Source organism: Protopterus annectens, chromosome 1.part2, assembly GCF_019279795.1.
Source record: "Protopterus annectens isolate FY-2018-M chromosome 1.part2, PAN1.0, whole genome shotgun sequence".
Taxonomy (NCBI): Eukaryota; Metazoa; Chordata; order Ceratodontiformes; family Protopteridae; genus Protopterus; species Protopterus annectens.
The window spans coordinates 974,404,428-974,426,279 of record NC_056727.1 but is presented as its reverse complement, the minus strand read 5'-3'; the positions used below and the strand labels follow the sequence as shown (position 1 = coordinate 974,426,279).

General features: G+C 37.0%; 1 protein-coding gene across 2 annotated transcripts in view; it reads right to left on the bottom strand.

Moving 5' to 3' along the window:
* LOC122792485 (tyrosine--tRNA ligase, cytoplasmic-like) overlaps positions 1–21,852 on the bottom strand; it is a 212,499-nt gene that overhangs the window by 149,150 nt on the left and 41,497 nt on the right. For both annotated transcript variants that reach the window (XM_044060257.1, XM_044060258.1), the window contains exons 3-4: positions 17,075–17,221; positions 13,119–13,294 (exon numbers count right to left, since the gene is read on the bottom strand). In XM_044060257.1, coding sequence (XP_043916192.1) covers positions 13,119–13,294; positions 17,075–17,221 — 323 coding nt within the window. The remainder of the gene's footprint in view (positions 1–13,118; positions 13,295–17,074; positions 17,222–21,852) is intronic.

Here is a 21,852-nt window from a genome sequence, read left to right as displayed (position 1 = left end):
AAAGAAATAGAACTGATTGATTTGCTTCCAGTTTCAGAATATCTGCCTAAATACTTTATCGATAAGTCATCAGGCTCTACTTATTAGTTTCCCATCAAGTGCCCTGTATAAACGCAGACACCTGGAGTTGACATTTTTCCTATAAAAGCACCATTGCCATTTCACCAATACCTATTTGCACAGGACAACTAGTTTCCAGTGACAAACACTGCTCCCAGAGTTGCAAACCAGATACTCCTGACATTGCTTTATATTCTCACTCCAACTGTCTAATCAATAAAAAAGGGTCTGTTGCCATGGTTATGAACTTTCCCACTATCTCCTGTACCAACTTGATGGATATGAGCATCCTGAGGAAGTGCAGAAAGTGCCTCATGTTTACTGACAACCAGTTAATTCTTAAAGAAACTGCTAAGGTGTGTGAGGGATGTATTTAGACAATGTCACTGGAGGCAAATTTCTCACATAAAAGCACTCCTAATGTCAATAAGGTTATCAGTAGTACACAAACTGCACCCATCAAACCCAATTCAAAGCAGAAACATAGATACACATATGCTGAGGCACTTAAAATGTAACCTTCCTAAACCTCAAAGACCTCCTAGATGAAGTACAGAAAACAAACGCCCTCAGCAACCCTAAATGCACTCTTTCAAAATAACATTCACATCAACAGATACAGCCACATCTCATGGAGCTACTACTTCTAAGAGTATAAGGCCAACCACCACACAATTTAACTTTCAGGTCATTGGAGACTCCATTGTGAGACACAGTGATGTCCCCCTCACCAGGCTGAGTAAGGAGACAGTCCATGTCAGTTGCTTATCAGGGTCCAGGGTCCACCACATTACACATGCACTTAAGTCACTGGAACTCAAATATCAGTATGACTCAGTCAAACAAAATGAGGGTGTAAGTGATTTGAGGTGTACCTCCCTAAACTATATGAAGAGAGACATTGTGGACCTCTCAGAATATGTGTCTCAGGCTGGTATGAGCCTAGTGCTGAGCAACATTTTATCTTCTCCAAGGATGAGGCCACAATATGAACAGAAAATGAATGACTTTACTAATTGGCTTAGTTTCTGGTGTCATTCTAAGGGGGTGCAATATTTGTCAGCATGGAAGGAGGTGGTCAATAGACCATGCTGCTGTGCCAGGGATGGTCCGCACCTCTCCCCTCTAGGCTTTCGATTATTAGCTAAAATATTGTTCTCCCCCACAGTGACTTTTTTTAGGCAAATCAAAACCAAGAACATCTAAAGGTGTTACTGCTCAATGCTAGGAGTCTAAACAAAAACCTCACTCCCTAGAAGTTCTCTTCACCCTAAAGAATGCTGATGTCTGTGTGGTCACTGAAACATGGCTTAAAGCTGTGGAGAGCAAACCAATGGTGCAAAGTTTTAATGCCTTCCACACATTTAGAATAGCTGCTACACAGACAGAGGCTAAAGGTGGAGATGTCTCAATTTACATCAAAAATAAAATACCTCAAGGCTGGTTAAACAAGATAATGCACTTGAACTTCTCCACATTCAAATCAACATAGACTAAATCCAATACTACTGCCTTGTAAGCTATATGTCTCACTCTATGACCCAGGAAACCCATACTATGTATTTAAACTTGCTGCAAACACTCACCATCCAACCCAATACCACACTAATAGGCAGCTTTAGCTACCCTAATATTAACTGGACATCATATATGACACCAAACTTGCAGGCACAGAGATTCCTGGATTTTGTAAACACAAACTCCCTGGACCAAATTGGCAGCACACCATCAAAGGTTGCAACCATACTGGATCTGGTCCTCACTAATATGGGAGAGTGCTGCACACCTCCTAGTGTAATGCTTTCTCTGGTAAGGTCAGACCACAAAATGGTCTTCTTTGAAGTAGCAATAAAACCTGGAACCCCAGCTAAACCTGGAATATTCAAGAACTACTCTAAGGCTAACTTCCTACTATTAAGTGATAACCTGTCAAAATGTAAAACCCCCATAAACTCTGAGAACACTGCTGCCTATGCAGAACTGTTCACAGAAACCCTATAAAAACATGTTCACAGCTGCACAGAGGCAGCTGTACCCAGCAGGAAGAAGTAGAGACCTAACTCAAAAAACAAGCCACCCTGGTGGAATCACAACATCAAAAGGCTGTATAAGAGAAGAAAGAAAATCAGGGCAAAAATTAGGAGGTGCAGCATCCAGCAGTATAAAAGCCCTCTCCTCAAACTAAACAAACAACACAGAGGACAAATAAAGTCTACCAAAGCCAAATTTGAGACAAATTTGGCCTCTTAGGCCAAGGACAACCACAAGGCACTCTTTAGCTATGTCCACAACCGCAAGGGCAATACACAATTGTGTGCAGAGCTCATTGTACATGGAGCCACCCATACTTAACTAGAAGATATAGCAAACCTATTGGCCTACAAATCCAGCTGAAACTTTACCCCTCTCTCGCCATCAACCTTCCCTCAGGAAATGCCATTAAATATAACTACCCCACTGTTAATAGGAAACAGGTCCTTAATGCTCTCTCTAAGACCAAGAACACTGCATAAATGGGCCCAGACAATATCCCAGGTTGCCTTCTAAATAGCATGAAACATGATCTATCAAGCCATCTGGAATTGCTATTGAATTGTAGCCTCCAAACAGGTTTCGTGCCTCATGAATGAAGAATAGCATCAGTCATCCATCTTTATAAAGGTGGGTCATCTAAAACCCTGACAACTACAAACCCATAAGTCTAACTCGTCTGATATGCAAAGCCATGGAAAGAATGATCATGGAAATGATCAGTAATGACACAGGAATCCTCCAGACACTGGGCCCAACCTAATTTGGTTTGTCAAGGCAGGTTAGGCCTACTCAACCTGGTGACATTCTTTAAGAAGCTCACCAAAGCTATGGATGAGGGCAAAATGGTTGGCACTGTGTACCTTGACCTGGCCAAGGCATTTGACACAATCCCCCACTTGGGTATTGTCGACAAACTTATGAGGTTAGGTACAAACCCTTATGTCACCTAGTAGTTAGCCAGCTGGCTAACAGACAGGACCCAGGAAGCTAGAATTTGGGGGTCCACCTCTACAAAGAGGCCAGTCACAAGCGACGTCCCTCAGGGATCAGTCCTGGGACCACTCTTTTTTGGCATTTACTTCTCTGAAGTCAAGGCCAGTGTCAATGGCATCTGGCTGACTAAATTTGCAGATGACTGAAAATTAGGAGCTGTCATTGAATCACCTACCAACACAAATATTTTCCAGGAAGGGATAACGCAGACAAACAACTGGTGTCAGAGACATGGACTAAAACTAAATGCCAAGACTTGCATAATAGTATCCTTCAGAAAGTCATCCACCCCTGGTAACTATCATATTGACAACACACCCCTAAGAGCTGACACAGTTGTCAGAGACTTGGGGACACACATAGACAGTTATCTAGCCTTTGACCATCCCGTGTCTACAGTAGTGAGGAAATCATTCTATGTTGTACAACTTATAAACAAAGGTATGGCATCTAGTCATTGTTTCACTGTATTTGGCATTCATCAGACCCATCATTGAGTACAATGCCCCTTTGGTATGTGTCTAACGAGCAATATCCAACAATTGGAATGTACACAGAGGTTCCTCACTAAAAGAATACAGGGCGTAAGTAACATATCCTATACAGATGGCCTCAAAGCCCTATTGCTGTATTCTGTCTCCTACAAGCTCTTGGGGGGGGGAGATCTATGTCTGCCTACTTTCTCCTTCTTTTCTGTCTCTCTTAGTCTCTCTTTCTCTCTCTCTCTTACTATCTCTCTCATTCTTTCTCTCTTTCTTTCACTCTCTCTTTCTATAAATAGGACCTGCTGGAGAGACAGGTACATATCCTAGAGACCACCCCTTCTCTGAAGCAGGCTCCTCAACCATGTGAAGCAAAGTTCCTCCCTAACCCAATTCAAGTGTAACTTGCACAGTTGGATGGGGACAGAAAATTCATCCCTGGTTTGGAACCTATGTCTCTAATGGACAGAGACAGCCTATAAACAGTTCATCTCCCAGGCCCCTGCTCATAAATGTTTCACTTCCCAAGCCTCTGGGATGCATGGCTAGGCTTAAAAAGGCTCTTGTGGTTATTACGAACCAAAAACAAAGTAAGCACTGGATATAAACTCAAAAAGTCCAAAAAAGTGCCAAGGTCCGCTGTAGGGTGATCCAACCAGTTTTATTCAACAGATATAAAATAACCACACTATTTGCTGATCTCGAGGTCAACAAAACCAACAAAAATATAATTGTAATGAACCCAAGTTCCATTATGTTTAGTCCTTACCAAGTCAACCATAATGTTTTCAAAATTTTTTAATCTGAGGGTATAATGGTGGGTTATAAGTGGATTTTCTCTTCAATATATTTCCACCCCTTTGTTCTACATTAAAGCCCAGCTTAGAAGCCATTACTTCCAAATTAATCTTCCTTGTAAATAACTTGACATCCAAAATTGTACGTGTAAAATCCCCCTTACTATTAGGTATATACTTTAATCCTTTACTTAATAAAGAAAAATTATTTGAATTTAATTTTAATGAACTAAAATTATAAATAGTAAAGTTATCGTAGGTGTGTTTGACCATATTGTTCTCTATATCATCAGGGCTGATGACATGATCCACAGGGCATAGGGTATCTATTGAAATCTCCCCTGCCGTCTCCCCCCCCCCATTTCTGAAAATTTTCTCCATAATAATGGTTTTCTTCCTGTTGATGTCCCCTATTCGGTAGTGGGGGGAAGTCAGTGTCATAGCATACTGTATTTCTTCCATATTCCTCTATTGGCCCTTGTCTATTAGTGTATTGTGTATTCCTTCTGTTATTGTTCCTCTTCACCTCATGTGTGTTATAGTTATTTAAAGCTTTGGGTTTAGGGTAACTAGTATGATTTTCATATTCCAAAACATCCCTTTTCAATTTTCCCAACTTTCTCAGTATTACTTCATCACATTTTGTATCAATATTCTTTCTCATAGAGAAATATCTGTCATTGTCCTCCTTAATACCATGTACCAAGTCAGTAGTAATACATGCATCCAAAGTTGCAATTGCTGCCCCCAATTCCTTTTGTTTGCTGTTGTTTTCTTCAATAATTAACTTAATAACTTCTAACCCACAGTTATTAAAAACCTTCAGCAAACACTCATGAAAGTGGGAACCAATTTGAACATTATTCGGGAACTTGTATACCCTTAAACCTTTGGGAACAATTTCCCGCTCTAAACATTCCTGTAAATACGCATTTTCAATACTTAATGTCCTATGTTTCATTAACATTTTGTCCAATCTAGCTATTTTCATTGCATATGTCTCACAATCATTGTTACCAACACTGTTTGTATTATTTACATGAAAATATATGTCCCGTTTAAGCCATTCAACAGTAGGTTTTTTTATGTTAGAGGCTTGTGAATAAACAGTACCTTGCAAACTTATCGCTGGGTTTGCGTTTTTCTTAGGGATAGCGCCCTTATCCCTTTCGTTGGTATTTCTTGTTTCCTCATCAATGGAAATATCCAGTAAAATCCCAGGGGTGTTATTAGGGTTAAAATTAGTCCCTTCATAAAGAACGCCGGCTCCGCCATCGTCGCCAATAAGCTCTCTCTTCCGCTTCCCCCTGTGACTTTCATGCTCCTCGGCTCCTTCAGCCCAATCCTTTGAACGTGAACTGCCGCCTAAGAGGTTAGTGCATAGAGGTGTTAACAGGTCGATCAGCTCTGTTAACTGACCAATAAGTCTTCTTGTTTGACCTGCTTCCTCCTGCCCCAGGACACTCATCCTTCCGGGTCACGATACAAGCGGTCCCTCCTCTCACAACCACGAACCAAAAACGAAGTAAGCACTGGATATAAACTCAAAAAGTCCAAAAAAGTGCCAAGGTCCGCTGTAGGGTGATCCAACCAGTTTTATTCAACAGATATAAAATAACCACACTATTTGCTGATCTCGAGGTCAACAAAACCAACAAAAATATAATTGTAATGAACCCAAGTTCCATTATGTTTAGTCCTTACCAAGTCAACCATAATGTTTTCAAAATTTTTAATCTGAGGGTATAATGGTGGGTTATAAGTGGATTTTCTCTTCAATATATTTCCACCCCTTTGTTCTACATTAAAGCCCAGCTTAGAAGCCATTACTTCCAAATTAATCTTCCTTGTAAATAACTTGACATCCAAAATTGTACGTGTAAAATGCCCCTTACTATTAGGTATATACTTTAATCCTTTACTTAATAAAGAAAAATGATTTGAATTTAATTTTAATGAACTAAAATTATAAATAGTAAAGTTATCGTAGGTGTGTTTGACCATATTGTTCTCTATATCATCAGGGCTGATGACATGATCCACAGGGCATAGGGTATCTATTGAAATCTCCCCTGCCGCCTCCCCCATTTCTGAAAATTTTCTCCATAATAATGGTTTTCTTCCTGTTGATGTCCCCTATTCGGTAGTGGGGGGAAGTCAGTGTCATAGCATACTGTATTTCTTCCATATTCCTCTATTGGCCCTTGTCTATTAGTGTATTGTGTATTCCTTCTGTTATTGTTCCTCTTCACCTCATGTGTGTTATAGTTATTTAAAGCTTTGGGTTTAGGGTAACTAGTATGATTTTCATATTCCAAAACATCCCTTTTCAATTTTCCCAACTTTCTCAGTATTACTTCATCACATTTTGTATCAATATTCTTTCTCATAGAGAAATATCTGTCATTGTCCTCCTTAATACCATGTACCAAGTCAGTAGTAATACATGCATCCAAAGTTGCAATTACTGCCCCCAATTCCTTTTGTTTGCTGTTGTTTTCTTCAATAATTAACTTTCCAAGTACATACCTTTTACAAGATAAATGTTTGCCTGACCACATAAATGAAAAACCTAAATTATATAGTTAAACATATTGACATCAACAGAGCTTAAAAGCAGTTGCTACAAACAAACTTTTTTTTTTTCTTTTTTGTTGGTACTAGGCTATCGGCCCTAGGGCCTATACAAGCCTAAACAAACGGAACAACCCAAAGGCACGCACGTGAGACAAAGTGCTCAGTCCAAACCAAAACAGTAGGTAAAACAAATAGTGGACCAGCACAGTGGTAAAGCAGGACAATAATTTAATTAAATTCAAAAAGTTGAAGCCATATAAATGGCTCACAACAACCAACAGACCGGTTTCGGCTATACAAAGCCTTCTTCAATGCTCATAAATTGTAACATAAAATTATGTAGCATCCAACATCCTGGTCTTAAATAGAAAAGATTTAAAGAGACATTACAAAATTAAGTATATAATGACAAATCCCTTAAAGTTAAATACTTATGGAAAATCTTCTGCTGTTGACTACATTTGAATATTAAAACTGAAAAGAAAACAAAATGAAACTTATACATATGAGTGTAAATGAATAAAAATGAATCAAAATGCAATATTATGAGGAAAATTAATTGGCATATTCAACATAATGATACATGAGGATAAAGAGTATATCTTATTAATATTATTATTAGGATAACTCACCTCTATACATAGTAGTTCAGGAATAATAATGCCAATCAAAATGAGTGTGGATTATTGATGGTTAAGTAAGTACACACAAACTAAATAATTATTATTCTATTTCATTAAGCCCAGGTTTAAACAATGCTCCTAATCTGGTTATCCACATGTTTTCCATATTATTGAGCTTCGTGTGCCAACCTACTTTAAAATTCCTATGCATTTGAATCTTATCAATAATCACAAATTTGAAAACAGCAGTGGGGTGATCCGTAATATGTTTGTATAGGGCATTAGACAACCTTTTATTTCTTATTGCACTAAAGTGTTCACTAATTCTGAGTTTAACTGGCCTGGATGTCTGACCCACATAAAAAGCAGAAAAGGTACATGTGGCCAAATAGATGACCCAGTCTGAGCTGCAATTACCAAAGATGGTGATATTAAAAACTTTTGATGTGTTTTTGCAAGAAAATTCTTTGGTTTTTAACGTGTGTTGACAGGCACTACAATGACCACAAGGAAAACAGCCAACCAATGGATCACCAAATAATGTGGTTTGGACAGTCATCTCAGGTGTATACCTCTTATAATGAGTAAGGCGAGAGTGTATAGTGCGTCCCCTGCGATATGAGAAAGCACATAGCTCTGGTAAAATCTCATTAAAGAATTCATGAGATTTTAATATGTCCTATTGTCTATTGATGATTTCCCTGAATCTCGATATATTGTTTCCATAAGTAGTTACAAGCCTGATTGGTTGGACAGAATTAGAATTGTCATCTTGTTTCAAATGTTTATATTGTAATAGATTGGAACGTGTAACATGGTTCGTCTGATCAATAGTGTTGGAAATATGATGCTTTGTATATCCACGGTTAATAAGCCTATTAGCCAAATCTTGTCTACAAACTTGATGTTGTTCTTGTGAAGAGCATATGCATTTCATGCACAAAAACTGAGATTTAGGAATATTGCTGATGATGTGGCGTGGATGAGAACTAGTTGCATGAAGCAATGTATTATATTGAGGAAATTTTCTATGAACAGAGGTGGCCAATGTATCGTCTGAAAGTCTTGAGACCACAACATCCAGAAAAACAATTTCTTGGTGCTCAATGTTGACAGTAAATTGTATGTCAAAGGGATTGTTATTCAAATAACCTACAAAATCAGCCACTAGGTCTTTGTTAGCACGCCACACCATCCAGCAATCATCTAGATATCTTCTCCAGATATCTAAATGATTCATATAAAGATTCTGATGGACATCATATATATAGGATTGTTCGAAAAATCCCATAAATAAATCTGCGTATATGGGGGCAAAAGATGCCCCCATTGCAGTACCCATGATTTGCCAATATGGTTTTCCATCAAAATAGAAAATGTTTTTGCGCAGAACATATTCCGTAAGTTTCACCAAGAAATTATTGAAGCCAGTGGAATATAATTCTGATTTCTCCAACCAGTATGAAATAGCCAAAATACCAGCATCATGGGGGATACATGTATATAAAGATGAAACATCCCATGTGCATAACCACCAGTGTGCTTCTAACTGAGAATCCTGGATTATGTTTAGAAATTCCGTAGTATCCTGAATCCTTGATCTGACCATAGGTAATAATGGCTTCAGATAATAAGTAAGAAAAGCAGATAATGGTTCTGTTAAGGATCCTCTCCTGGAAACAATAGGTCTACCTGGGGGATTGTTCGAATTTTTATGTATTTTTGGGAGAAGGTATAGGTATTGTGGCATGGGTTCATCTACTTTAAGTTGTTTGCCAACCTGTTTGGTAATGATACCCTCCTCAATTGCTAGATCTAAAAAGGAATCAATCTCTACCTTAAAATTGGGTGTGGGATCTACAACCATTTGTATGTAATAACGAGCATCAGACAATTGTCTTAAGGCCTCCGCCTTATATTTAGAATGATCCATAACCATAATTCCTCCCCCCTTATCAGCTGGAGTGATCACAATGTCATGGTTATGTTGAAGCTCGGAAAGAGCAAGTCTCTCAACCTGAGTAAGATTATTTCTGATGGGTTGATATAATGTTGAAAAATGTAAATCTTTCATGACACATTCTTTGAAGATGGACACATGTTTATCCATGGGTGGTGTAAAGGTAGATTTACCAAATTTGAAACCAGTAGATCTTTGAGTATTGTCATGACCTGAAAAAAATAGCTTAAGGTTTGACAATCTACAAAAATCATTAACATCTTGTAACAAATTATGTTCGGAAACAGGTGCAGTGGGAACAAAATTGAGGCCTTTATTCAATACTTGGTAGTGTACAGATGATAGTTCAAATGATGAAATATTAAGAACATTATTTATTGTTTCACAATTTGTTGTAGTAAAGCCTGCAGAGTGGATGTTCCTATGTCTATTTCTGTGCTTCCTCCCTCCCCTTCGTGTCTTGTGTCTAAAGGGGCCGGCTGCTTTCTCTTAGCAGCTGGGGACGCCTGGCGTGAGGGTACATCATAATCTGTAACAGATGAGGTCTCATCCTCTGATGTGCCACTAAATGTGGATTCTGTCCTTCTCAGTATAGATCTTGGCCTTTTCCTGCCTTTATTGTTTTTGTTAGTTCTGTCAGTAAACCTAACATTCTTGGATGTGACAAAGGGTTTACCTTCATCATAATCAGCTAAATCCCTATTAAATTTGTGTATTTTCCTCTTCATCAATTGTTGTTCTAAACTGGCTAAGTCTTTAGCTAAATCAGAAATATGTTCCTGAAAAAAAACTTCAGTTGCAAATGCTTGAGCTTCCAAACAAAATGTTTGAATTTCTGTTATTTGAGATTCAATAGTTCTCTCATAATAACTAGATAAGGTGTCAACAAAAAGCATGGAGGCCTGGTGTTGAGCAGAAGCCCAATCCTGTGACAACTGAGTATCAACATTTGACACAAGTGGTTGGAGACGGATCCTAAGACCTCTTGGTGTGATATCTTTAAGTTTGTAGGCCTTGAATAATTTCAAGTGCCAAATGTTTGATCTTAGGGACTTCATGTTTCTGTTTAATTTTTGAAAAACCGACCCACATCTCTGTCTACTGTCAGCTGCACTGTTATTTGAATTATGTACATTGTTGGTATTGAAACCAAAAGCATCAAGGTTGTCCTTATCAGCTGAAAGATCTTGCAAAATTCCACTCAAATCCATATCAAATAATATGTCTTAATCCAGCTCCTGACCCAAAGAATATTGCTATAACTTGAATCACCTATACTTATTGAAATGTGTGAGTGAGCACTGAGTTTACCAAATATATAATAATTATTAGTGTTATTTATGTCCAATTCAGCAACTTAAACAAACACCCACTGTATATAAAAGTATGAATGTCCATATATTAAACTTGCCGCTTAATAGCAAACAGAAAGGTTTATCACAATGTCCCTTACAATCAGTGGTCAATCTATTGGGTATACAACTTCTGATAGCCGACACTTCGTCTCTGCTAACATAAATAATGAATGAATGAATAAGCAAAAAAGATTGTTTGGTCAGAAAATCTGACTATTCATCTCTGCCACCGTAAAGGACATATCAAAAAAACAAATTGGAGATGACTCCTTTAAAATATTGCACCACAATAAAAATATGGACTATTAGTAGATAGGTAGAAGAAAGTTTGTATATACAGATAGTGATACGCTAGGTTGTTGATATTGAATATTGTTGTATCAATAAGTAAATAGCCTACAGTGCATAATCACACATAGATCAATAATGATAGAGAAATAAATAAACCCAATGGGTATTTTAAACAGCAAGTCTAGTGAGTCAAGAATAGAGTAAACACATTATATATTGTCAATTGGATAAATTGAGATGGAAATTATAAGTCATGATAAGCATAATTCAATATGCAGCACCTTAGTGGTCCGTTGTTGGCCTGTTACTAAATAATCAATGGAATAAGTCTGCACTTGTAGGAAAATATCTAAATGTATGAAAAACAGCCAGAGTAGATGTAAAAATCACAATGACAAACAAATCTTATTTGTGTAAAATTTCAAAAGCAATCGTATGCTGTTAGTAATGAGATATAAATACAAAAATATTACCCTATCCAATGAACATAACCAGAAATAAGTGGCACATTCATATTAGTGAATGAACATCGTGAAGACCAAACCTAATTGCTAACATGTTTGCCATATTTATAATTATTAGATGGTTAGCAAACAAAACAGTGTCCCTTAGTTAAACTAGAATACAGCCAAAACATTAATGTAACTCAAAAAGTAAGAGATACACTGTCTATGGAAATCAAAAATGTATTGATTGACTGTATAAAGTCCAAAGCACAATGAGTCTCTCCAAAAATTATAGTCCCAAAAATTGGAATTCAGTCATATGTAGCGCACCTGCGATCACCGATCCCAGAATAATGTTCCAAATGGTAAAATGGTGCAATAAATATCACAAATGATGTCAAATTCAGATATAGTAAGTCTGCACGAAAAGCAGAACTTAAACACCAAAATCAAAAGTAATAGTCTCTCGCCTTACTCATTATAAGAGGTATACACCTGAGATGACTGTCCAAACCACGTTATTTGGTGATCCATTGGTTGGCTGTTTTCCTTGTGGTCATTGTAGTGCCTGTCAACACATGTTAAAAACCAAAGAATTTTCTAGCAAAAACACATCAAAAGTTTTTAATACCACCATCTTTGGTAATTGCAGCTCAGATTGGGTCATCTATATGACCACATGTACCTGTTCTGCTTTTTATGTGGGTCAGACATCCAGGCCAGTTAAACTCAGAATTAGTGAACACTTTAGTGCGATAAGAAATAAAAGGTTGTCTAATGCCCTATACAAACATACTACGGATCACCCCACTGCTGTTTTCAAATTTGTGATTATTGATAAGATTCAAATGCATAGGAATTTTAAAGTAGGTTGGCACACGAAGCTCAATAATATGGAAAACATGTGGATAACCATATGTATAAGTTTCATTTTGTTTTCTTTTCAGTTTTAATATTCAAATGTAGTCAACACCAGAAGATTTTCCATAAGTATTTAACTTTAAGGGATTTGTCATTATATACTTAATTTTGTAATGTCTCTTTAAATCTTTTCTATTTAAGACCAGGATGTTGGATGCTACATAATTTTATGTTACAATTTATGAGCATTGAAGAAGGCTTTGTATAGCCGAAACCGGTCTGTTGGTTGTTGTGAGCCATTTATATGGCTTCAACTTTTTGAATTTAATTAAATTATTGTCCTGCTTTACCACTGTGCTGGTCCACTATATGTTTTACCTATACAAGCCTAGCCATAACAATTCCCTGGCTATTTCCTCCCACAATATTTACTTCCCTGGACCCCTGTCTAGCAGGGCAAAATCAAGGAAATCACTGAAAATCAGTGACAGTTCTAAGGGTATGTTCTCTACTTCTCAGGTATAGTGTTTTGATTCTTTGGTGCAAAAATAAATTCCTGTGTCAAAAAAGGGGCACAATATTTTTGAAGTAACCTGAACCACAGCTGGGCTTTCTGTAGCGAGAAAGGATGGGAGTCACCTGTTAAGCTGAAAACTTGTTCCCTTGACAAATCGCAGTTTCTGTAATGGCACTCCTATGCTCTCCAGCATGGACTTAATAATGTTCTCATAATACTGCGTCCGCAATTCCAATAGATCCCAGGGGGCCTTCATGTTGTCCAGATAAGCATGCAAGTCAGCAAAGAGAATGGTCACCTAGATAACAAACAAAACAAGGAATAAAATCAAAATATGTGCAGAATTATTACAAACTTCCTTCAAGAACTCGTAACAGCTTTAAAGAACAGCAATTGCTATTCAGGCTTTATTACAGGTCACAAACAATGCAAGCTCTGTGTTGACAAGGAGGGTCCTTTTTAAAGTTAGTATTTAATTTAGTTGCACTTCATAGACTGTTGTGAAAATAGTCATCAGTTAAACTTAAGGGATGTAGTCTGTTAAGCATAACTTGCTGACTACACATTTCTGTGAAATTATCACATCAGAGATACAGCCCTTTTCCCTGTGATGTGGCAGCTTCTCCCTGCAAGGGTGGTAATATGCTGTTCATGTATTTTATGGATCTGCTCAGCAGAACACTTTTTCCCCAAATAGTGCTCATGAAACTGTACCTGCTAAACTTCCTTCAGTCTGTTAACCGTAACTTTTTATGAAACATTCTAGTTCTGTGCAAGCAGTACAGATAGTGCACCATGACAATTAGGAATGAACCACTGACTACAGCACAGATAACCCATGCCCAGTTTACAGCATAAGTGTCTGAGGGAGGATGAACTTGACTGGCTGGTGCCAGCTCACTTTTCTTCAGGAAAAGGGAGGCTTTTAGGCCCAAAGCATTGGCAAATTCTAGTGCTGGCCAGGTTTATCACCCACCTACAATGGCTAGATAGGCTCATGGTCTCGATGATGTACTGTGCTGTATGGAGCCACAGAAAGGGGAAGCATGTTATGAAGCATGCCTGCCACCTCATCCCAACTAGGCAGCAATTATAGGTCAGCAAACCACATGTGGGAGGGATGGGTAGGCTGCTCCTCTGGACCTAACACCGATTTCCCCCAAGAGGGAAAACAAATGTCTGGCAGTGGGTGCAGAGGGTTAAGGCAATGAGCTATTAATGAGCTGCATCTTGTGGTCCAGGGACCGATTCCCTCAACATCCATTTGCCTAGCTGTTTGACTCTGAGCACGTCACCTAACCAGGCAATGCTCCCATGCTGAGTCTCAAAAAGGTCCATGTCTAACATGGATCAGTACTCTACCCCAATTAACAAATACAGAAAAATAAATAACAAAACAAACAAATAAATGGTCAGATTAGCAATCTCAGGCAGTAGTAAATAAAACAGGAGACATTCGCATATCCCTGAGAGGCCTACTTCTCACCCTTAACTAAACAAATGGACAAATATGGTGCAGGCAGATGAGCCAAAGGACAGGTCCCAGTGAAGTGGGGAGAGAGAAAAAAAGCAGTACAGAGAAATCTTAAACAGCACAGTGTAATGTCATGAGTTTATCAGATTTATTCACGCACAAATATATACAGTGGTTATCAAGAATATACCCTTTCCTCACTGTAATGCGATCTCAGAGTTGGTATATATAATTAGCAGGGTGTGTAGGGGAATAGATTTTTTTTTCTAAATCTATGTGATTTGATTTTTTTGTGTGCTTGAATCTTTGTGATTTGAATACTTTTAATGCTATATCAGGCATTTGAAGCTTTGATACTTCAGATGTTTGACATTGACTCATATATATATATATATATATATATATATATATATATATATATGTGTGTGTGTGTGTGTGTGTGTATATATATATATATATATATATATATATATATATATATATATATGTATGTATATAGATATTTTAAGCTATAACATTTATTTATGTAGCAAGGTGTCTGCAATGTACAGCATTTTATGTTGGAAAAAACAACAGACATTTTAGGGATTGAATATATCAACATTTATATGACATGAGAAAACATAATATACATAATGCTTTCGCTAAACTTAATACCAGTGAAGGTGCAGACTATATCTTTAGATTTATGATGCTTCTAGATATATCTGAGAATGAAAGGGGAGGTGATATAAAAATGCAGACTGAAAATGATGAATATTATTGGATAAAGTGATTAAATGCTATTGTACCACATGGTTTGAATGAAGGTTATAACCTAAAACCTGTGTTGAGTCACTGGAAGTTGAAACACTGATGATGATTGGCTGATGTGCTAATAATTATGATGTCATCTTTTAATTCAAATTGTATAGAAAGAGTTTCATCTCAAGCATTTGGTTTTAATAAAAATATTTAAACATTTTTAATAAAGCATTTTATATGTGAAAGCGCTAGTGTTTAATAAAGATATTCTGTATTCTACATGGCTCCTGGATGTTTTTGTTTATGGCATGAATTTTGCGGCTGTGTTGTACCAGGATTTATCTTTATTTGGCTTATATGATAAAGGCTGCTGTTCAGTTTATTCCCTGTCAAAGCATTACTAATTCTTTAAATGTTGTCCTGCAAGAAGATGTCATCTATGCAGACTATTCTAATCCTGTTAGTAGACTATATCATAACCTATTGCTGCGTAAGCTCATTATGTTGGGTCTGTCATCACAACTCAATAAATGGATATAAGGTAGGAGCAGAATCTGGATACTAACCTGGGATGGTTCATTAGGCATGATGAATACAATAAATTAGGGTGCATCTCATGGATCAGTTCTAGGCTCTTATCTATTAAGTTTTTTGTTTGATGGGCACCAGTCTTCAAGCATCTAAATATTCAATGTATATGGACTGCATTAAAATGGAAGAATTATATATAATTTGTCCAAATGGTGAGCCATGTTCATCGTCGACCTTAAATAGCCAGTCTGCAAAGTGCGTATACAACGTTAACAGTACGCTAATAGAGAAAGTGATATTTTTGTGGGGCAGATTTAACTATATTAGTAGATAATAACTTCACATGTGAAACCATTGGATGCATTTGAAATATTTATCTTTACAAGAAAGAGCAATGTTGTGATTCAGTTAATTTCCAGGCTGATTAGGTCTAAACTTGAATATGGGAGTTCTATTTGGAATGGTTATTTTAAACTCTACATACAGAACTTGAGTAAATTCAGAAAAATATGCCAAAAAAATAGATGGTCTTACAGGTCTAGATTAAACAAATATAAATAAATGTTGTACTATGTGTTCCAGAATGTGCATGTCATTATCCTGATCAATCCACTTAACAACAGAACAGACTTATAAGTAAATTAAAACATACCATCACCCCTCCGATAAAAATCCCAGAAAAATGTCTAGCTGTGTAAATGAATGCATCTTCTAAAACCATGCAGTTTGATTTTCACTGACCATTGAGTAAGACCATGAAGTAATCCCTCCTTCTTTAAATACAGTGACATCTTCATGAATCTGAACTCCTGTTTGTATACAAGCTGAGCTAACCCTTTGATTTAGTAAGAAACTGACAAATGATGAAGGTAGGGTTGTCACCTTTTCAAATGCTCAAAGTGGGACATTTTGTGTAGAAAAGTGAAATTATGTGGGGAAAAAACATACCCAAGGCCAGTGAAAGGACAGTACTTCACCTTTTTCCCAAAATAAAAGCGTATTATTGTGACATTTCAGTTGCATATGCTATTTCATGTAACACATAGGTATTTCAGGTACAAAATAACTGTTTTATTCAGCTATTAAAGAAAACTTAGTAAAAATTTTTGTCGTAAAATCTCAGGACATTTGCCTTTTTTTAGGGTTTTTTGCGGGACAAATCTGCCCAAAGAGGGACAGGTGGTAACCCTAGACGAAGGGTTGGATTGCTAGCAAAGATTTGCCATAAAGAAGTTCAAGTATGTAAGATGGGGTCTTTTTATCAATTGAATATAATCTATAATTCAGAATACAACTTAAAATGTTCTCTACTTTTTTCTGTTGCCTTACCTTACAGCCTGCCTTGAGGAAGTCCGCAATTTTGGACATGGGCACAAAGTAGGCAACATGTGGCTTTCCTGTAGGAGCTGTTCCCCAGTAGATCTTTACTTCTCGTTCTTTCAGTATATCCTTCAATTTCTGTTCACCTAAGACTTCCTACAGCATAGAACAATTGTTGTGTGACAGAAACAAAAACGTGTAATTTGAAATTAACAATGAAATCATTAGACTACAGTAAAAGAGATCCAGCTGAAAGCAAATAAAGATATTCTATCAAAAGCATCAAATATTTACTTACTGTCAACCACCATGGGATATAACAGAAGCAATGACTGCTTTGAAGTGTTACAGTTAATGTGCCCTGGAGTATATACCTTTATATGTTAGAGAGTTCACAGACAGTGCATGCCGCATGGTTCTCAACTTTCTAGAAAGTACGTACAGTGAAGACCTCATGGTGGCTGATAATACATCCAGGCTGTTTGAGTTTCTACTAAGTATGCTGACAGACATTACAGAAAAAGCAATGTAACTAATATTTGTGGACTATTATTCTAAATACTGTGATGAAATTAACAGATAATAGGAACATCAGCATGAGAAGGTCGTTGAAATCTATCTTCTCAAGGCAAGGTATACACAGTGCCATATATCAGACAGTGGTCAGTATACATGATCAGTGTTTGTTAAAATCTGTTGCCTTTTCAGGTCACTGTATTTGGCCAAAAGTTGCTAAATAGTGAAATAAAAGTAACTGATTTTTATACAGTTTTGGTATACTTTATAAAGTGAATATATTATATGTTGATTCATAATACAGGAAATGAGTATGTGGTGGTGGAAATGTGGCAGAATCAGAGTATTCAGCTGCAAGATTTAGAAAGGTGGCCACAATGTTTTTGAACTTATGGGGAAAAAGTAAATTTGTGTCATCATCTCACAGATATTTGAGTGTAGCCACTACTGCTGCTATAACGTCAGGGATCTCTGCCACAGGCAGAGTCCTACATCCAGCCAGAGTTTCAGAACTTGTTCCCCCTCCCATTATGCAGCTCTTACTTCTCCTGCCTTTTGGACATCTGCACGTCAGGGTATAAAGGAAGATATATGGTTGGTCAATATCTGTTCTTTCTTGCCCCTACCTAATGGTCACCAAGTCTTGGAGAGCTACAATTCTTGCTTGGTAGAAAGGGAAGGGATAAGGCTAGAAGCACAATAGGTCCTATTAGTAGGCCTGTCAACCACTGTACTCTGCTGCAGGCATGGGGTCCTATACTTGGCATAAATAGGGGAGAAGACAGAAAAATCAAATTGAAGCAAGGATAAGAAGGGGAGAAAGGGACTATCTTGGTGGCACACCCCAGTCTTGCCTGACCCTGAAGAGGAGAAGAAAGGTGGAAAACTGGACTGTAGCACTGACTACACTCAAACATCTACAATTATGGTAAATGTCAGGGATGACTCCCAAAGCTTTCCACTATTGTATTTTGGGTGTTCAGTAGCCTTGTGGATGAAGGCAACATGCCCTTTAGAAATGTTTGGTAAACCTTGCTCTAAATCTAAAAGTAAAACCTGTAGTGCCCAAACAAAGTTTGGACAAAAGACAAAGTAACTGCTTCCCACACACACACACACACACACACACACACACACACACACACACACACACACACACACACACACACACACACACACACACACACACACACACACACACATATAAAGACGTATATGTTCAATCTGCCATTCAATTACCACCTCAACGGACTTGAGAAATTAGTTTCAATAATGGCTAATTACCTAAATTTATCTTGGAGTGGCCATGGAACTAATTTAAAGATTAATGCATCATCAGACGTCTAGATTTAAAATATATGAACAACAGTGACAAGAGTGATTTTCCCTTGGATCATGACATCTAACCTCCTGTGGACCCCCCTTCATTTATCCAACTCCATACTATATTTAATCAACTCAAAATTATCTTACTCAAAATTCTTCACCCCTTCATCCCGCACTCTCCTTGCTTTTTAGTCCTTTTTAAAAACTGTATACCTGGTTGTTGCAGTCTTGTAGTCACACAAATGTTATGCTAACAAGTTCACTATTTCATCATAACTTCCTTACATATATATTATACGTATGTCATATAATGCAAGCCTGCTTTTCCTTCATGTGTGTTTTGGTAGTTTTTGATATTGAGGCTGAGACTGAAAATGATCCATTTTGATCAGTGCTCTGCCTTGTAAACAAAAACAAATAAATAAATAGCATTAGTTCAAAGATACCTATAATTAAATGGCCATGTGGAGCAAATTATTATGTAAAAAAACTTGATGGAAAAGAACACGAAACATAACTATAGGAATTGCCATCTTGCAGTTTTGGAATTTAGGAATACTGCAGTGCAGAATTTGTTTTTTAATATATTTCTATTAACATTTTATATTCAAAATACAATAAAATAACAAACAACATCAACATTCAATAACTGTTTACAAATTACATCCCAACATATGCTCATATGAATCCTAAGTATTAAATATCACAATCTACTGATCAAGGTGAATTCAAATAACTAAATATTTTACTAATCTTTCTTACATTTCTCCTTAATAACATATTTAACTTTCTCTAGTGTTTACAATTCAGTATTGTGTTTTTTTTATTTCTTTATCACATTTGTCTCTTCCTAGCACACATCAGTGGTTAAAGAAATAAATTAATGAAATAATGGTGTTCTATTACTTTTCCAATTCCTAGTAATGATTTACATCACTATTGATAATAAATGTGATACCTGTGCCCTGGTCCAGCAATGAAGGAGCCTCAATCCTCACCACTAACACCAGAGAGGGTGTCTCATATATGAAGGAAAGGATAACAAATACACACACTAAAGTACAATTTTCCTTAAGAGCACACAGAGGTCACAGTCAGTCTGGGGCTGGTCGCTCCCTTGCTCTCCAGGTCCCCAATAAGACTCCCCACTGGTACAGCTACAGAGTCCAGATCTCAGCCTAACTGGGCAAGTTAAAACCTCCAGCACCCTCTCTGTCCAGCCAGTGCTTTGTGTCCCTGCCCAAGTAGCTGGCACGCACACACACTTTGAGATAAGAGTTTATACAACCACACAGACACTCCTGGGAAAGGTTGGCACAGGTTCTCCAGCTGTGCCCCTATTACCCAGACTATACGGTAGTACCACCTGCCACACCAAGCTAATATTTATCAGATACTCAAAGGCCCTTAAAAGGGTATCCAATTATTACTGTGCAATATTATTATCCAATTGATAGTATAACTAAACAGTCAAGGCTTATTAGAGTGACTTGGTATAGTAATCACTATAAATATGCAATGTAGTCTAAAGCTTAAATTATCTCTACACAAAACAGGTACAGTTGAAAGGTTTTAAAATATTTAATAATAAATAATAAAAACACAAGACAATGCTTCTTTCTACACAGTGCTAGTCAAGAGTTCAGAGATCACAGATAAATACTTAAAATAATTCAGTAGTACAGTTCTGACATCACAGAAAAACACTTTCCAGTTCCACGTGTAACACTATTTCTTTACATTTAAGACAACAAGCCTGTAGTTTATATTCATATTTACAAATGACAGAATTATCTGCAAAATTCTATCTGGCTATGCTGGCAGCCTTCACAATAAATACCATAGGAAAGTGTTTGAATAGAATTAACCATTTAAGAAACAATTAACAGATCACAAAACTTTCATGCAAATCTTCTAGTTTTCTTGCAAGTATTTTAAGACCTTCACAGCTAAAAACAAAAGTGTTTCCAATCAAGTTTTATCAGTCTGCACATCTCCAACAGCCATAATCCTGGTTGTTATAGATTGTGCTTAGTTCATACGTAGTGTAGAGCACTCTACAAATAGGTTTCCATAGCAGTGTCTTCCAAAACATTGAAAATGCTGCTAAACTTGAAGACTTTAGTATCAAATCCTTGTTAACTTCATCTAATTTTTTTAAATGACAGATTTTTCATGTATTTCTAAAAAAAGATATCATACATAGGTTCATACATTCATAGGTAAGTACTAGGCTAGCTGCCCTTGTCAGCCATTTTAAGCCTAGCTAACCCCTGTTTGTGCTCAGAGTAACTTATCCCATTTGGTTAAAGATTGGCCTTAGCCATCTCATGGTCAATAATTATATATTTCCCCTAATGAGAATAACTGGGATCATAACATACATAATTGGAGGGGATCGTGCAAGGGGATAAAGCATTTTGGAGCTGCATCTGTCTATTAGTAGTAGTAGTATTGGGGTAGTCCTTGGATAACCTTTTATGTTTTCCATCCATAGATCCAAGCTGTGCTTGAAAACGGACAGGGATAAACTTTGTTTTATGTGGATGGGGAGTCTGTTCCATAGCAGCAATACTGTCTGAGAACTATATCTGTTCCTCCAAACCATTCTGTTGATGTAACAGAAGAGGTTTAGATGCTTAAAATGAGTATTTCTGATGCTATTCAACTTGCTGATATGAAGTAAATACATCAGTAATGGATATATATTTTGGAGTTAAATGATAATACCAGCTTATATAAGTTCAACAATCATCTACTAGCAACAACGTCTTCACTTACAATGATTTGTGTCATGTAGAATAACAGGGGAAGATATTTCCTCTGTCCCTGTCAGGTATAGTTTGCATCTGATTTCTGCAGATAATTCCTGAAGTTTTAAATTAATAACCAGCCATTTGCATTTCAGTTGTACATGTTAATCATTTTATCTGAAGGGAATATTT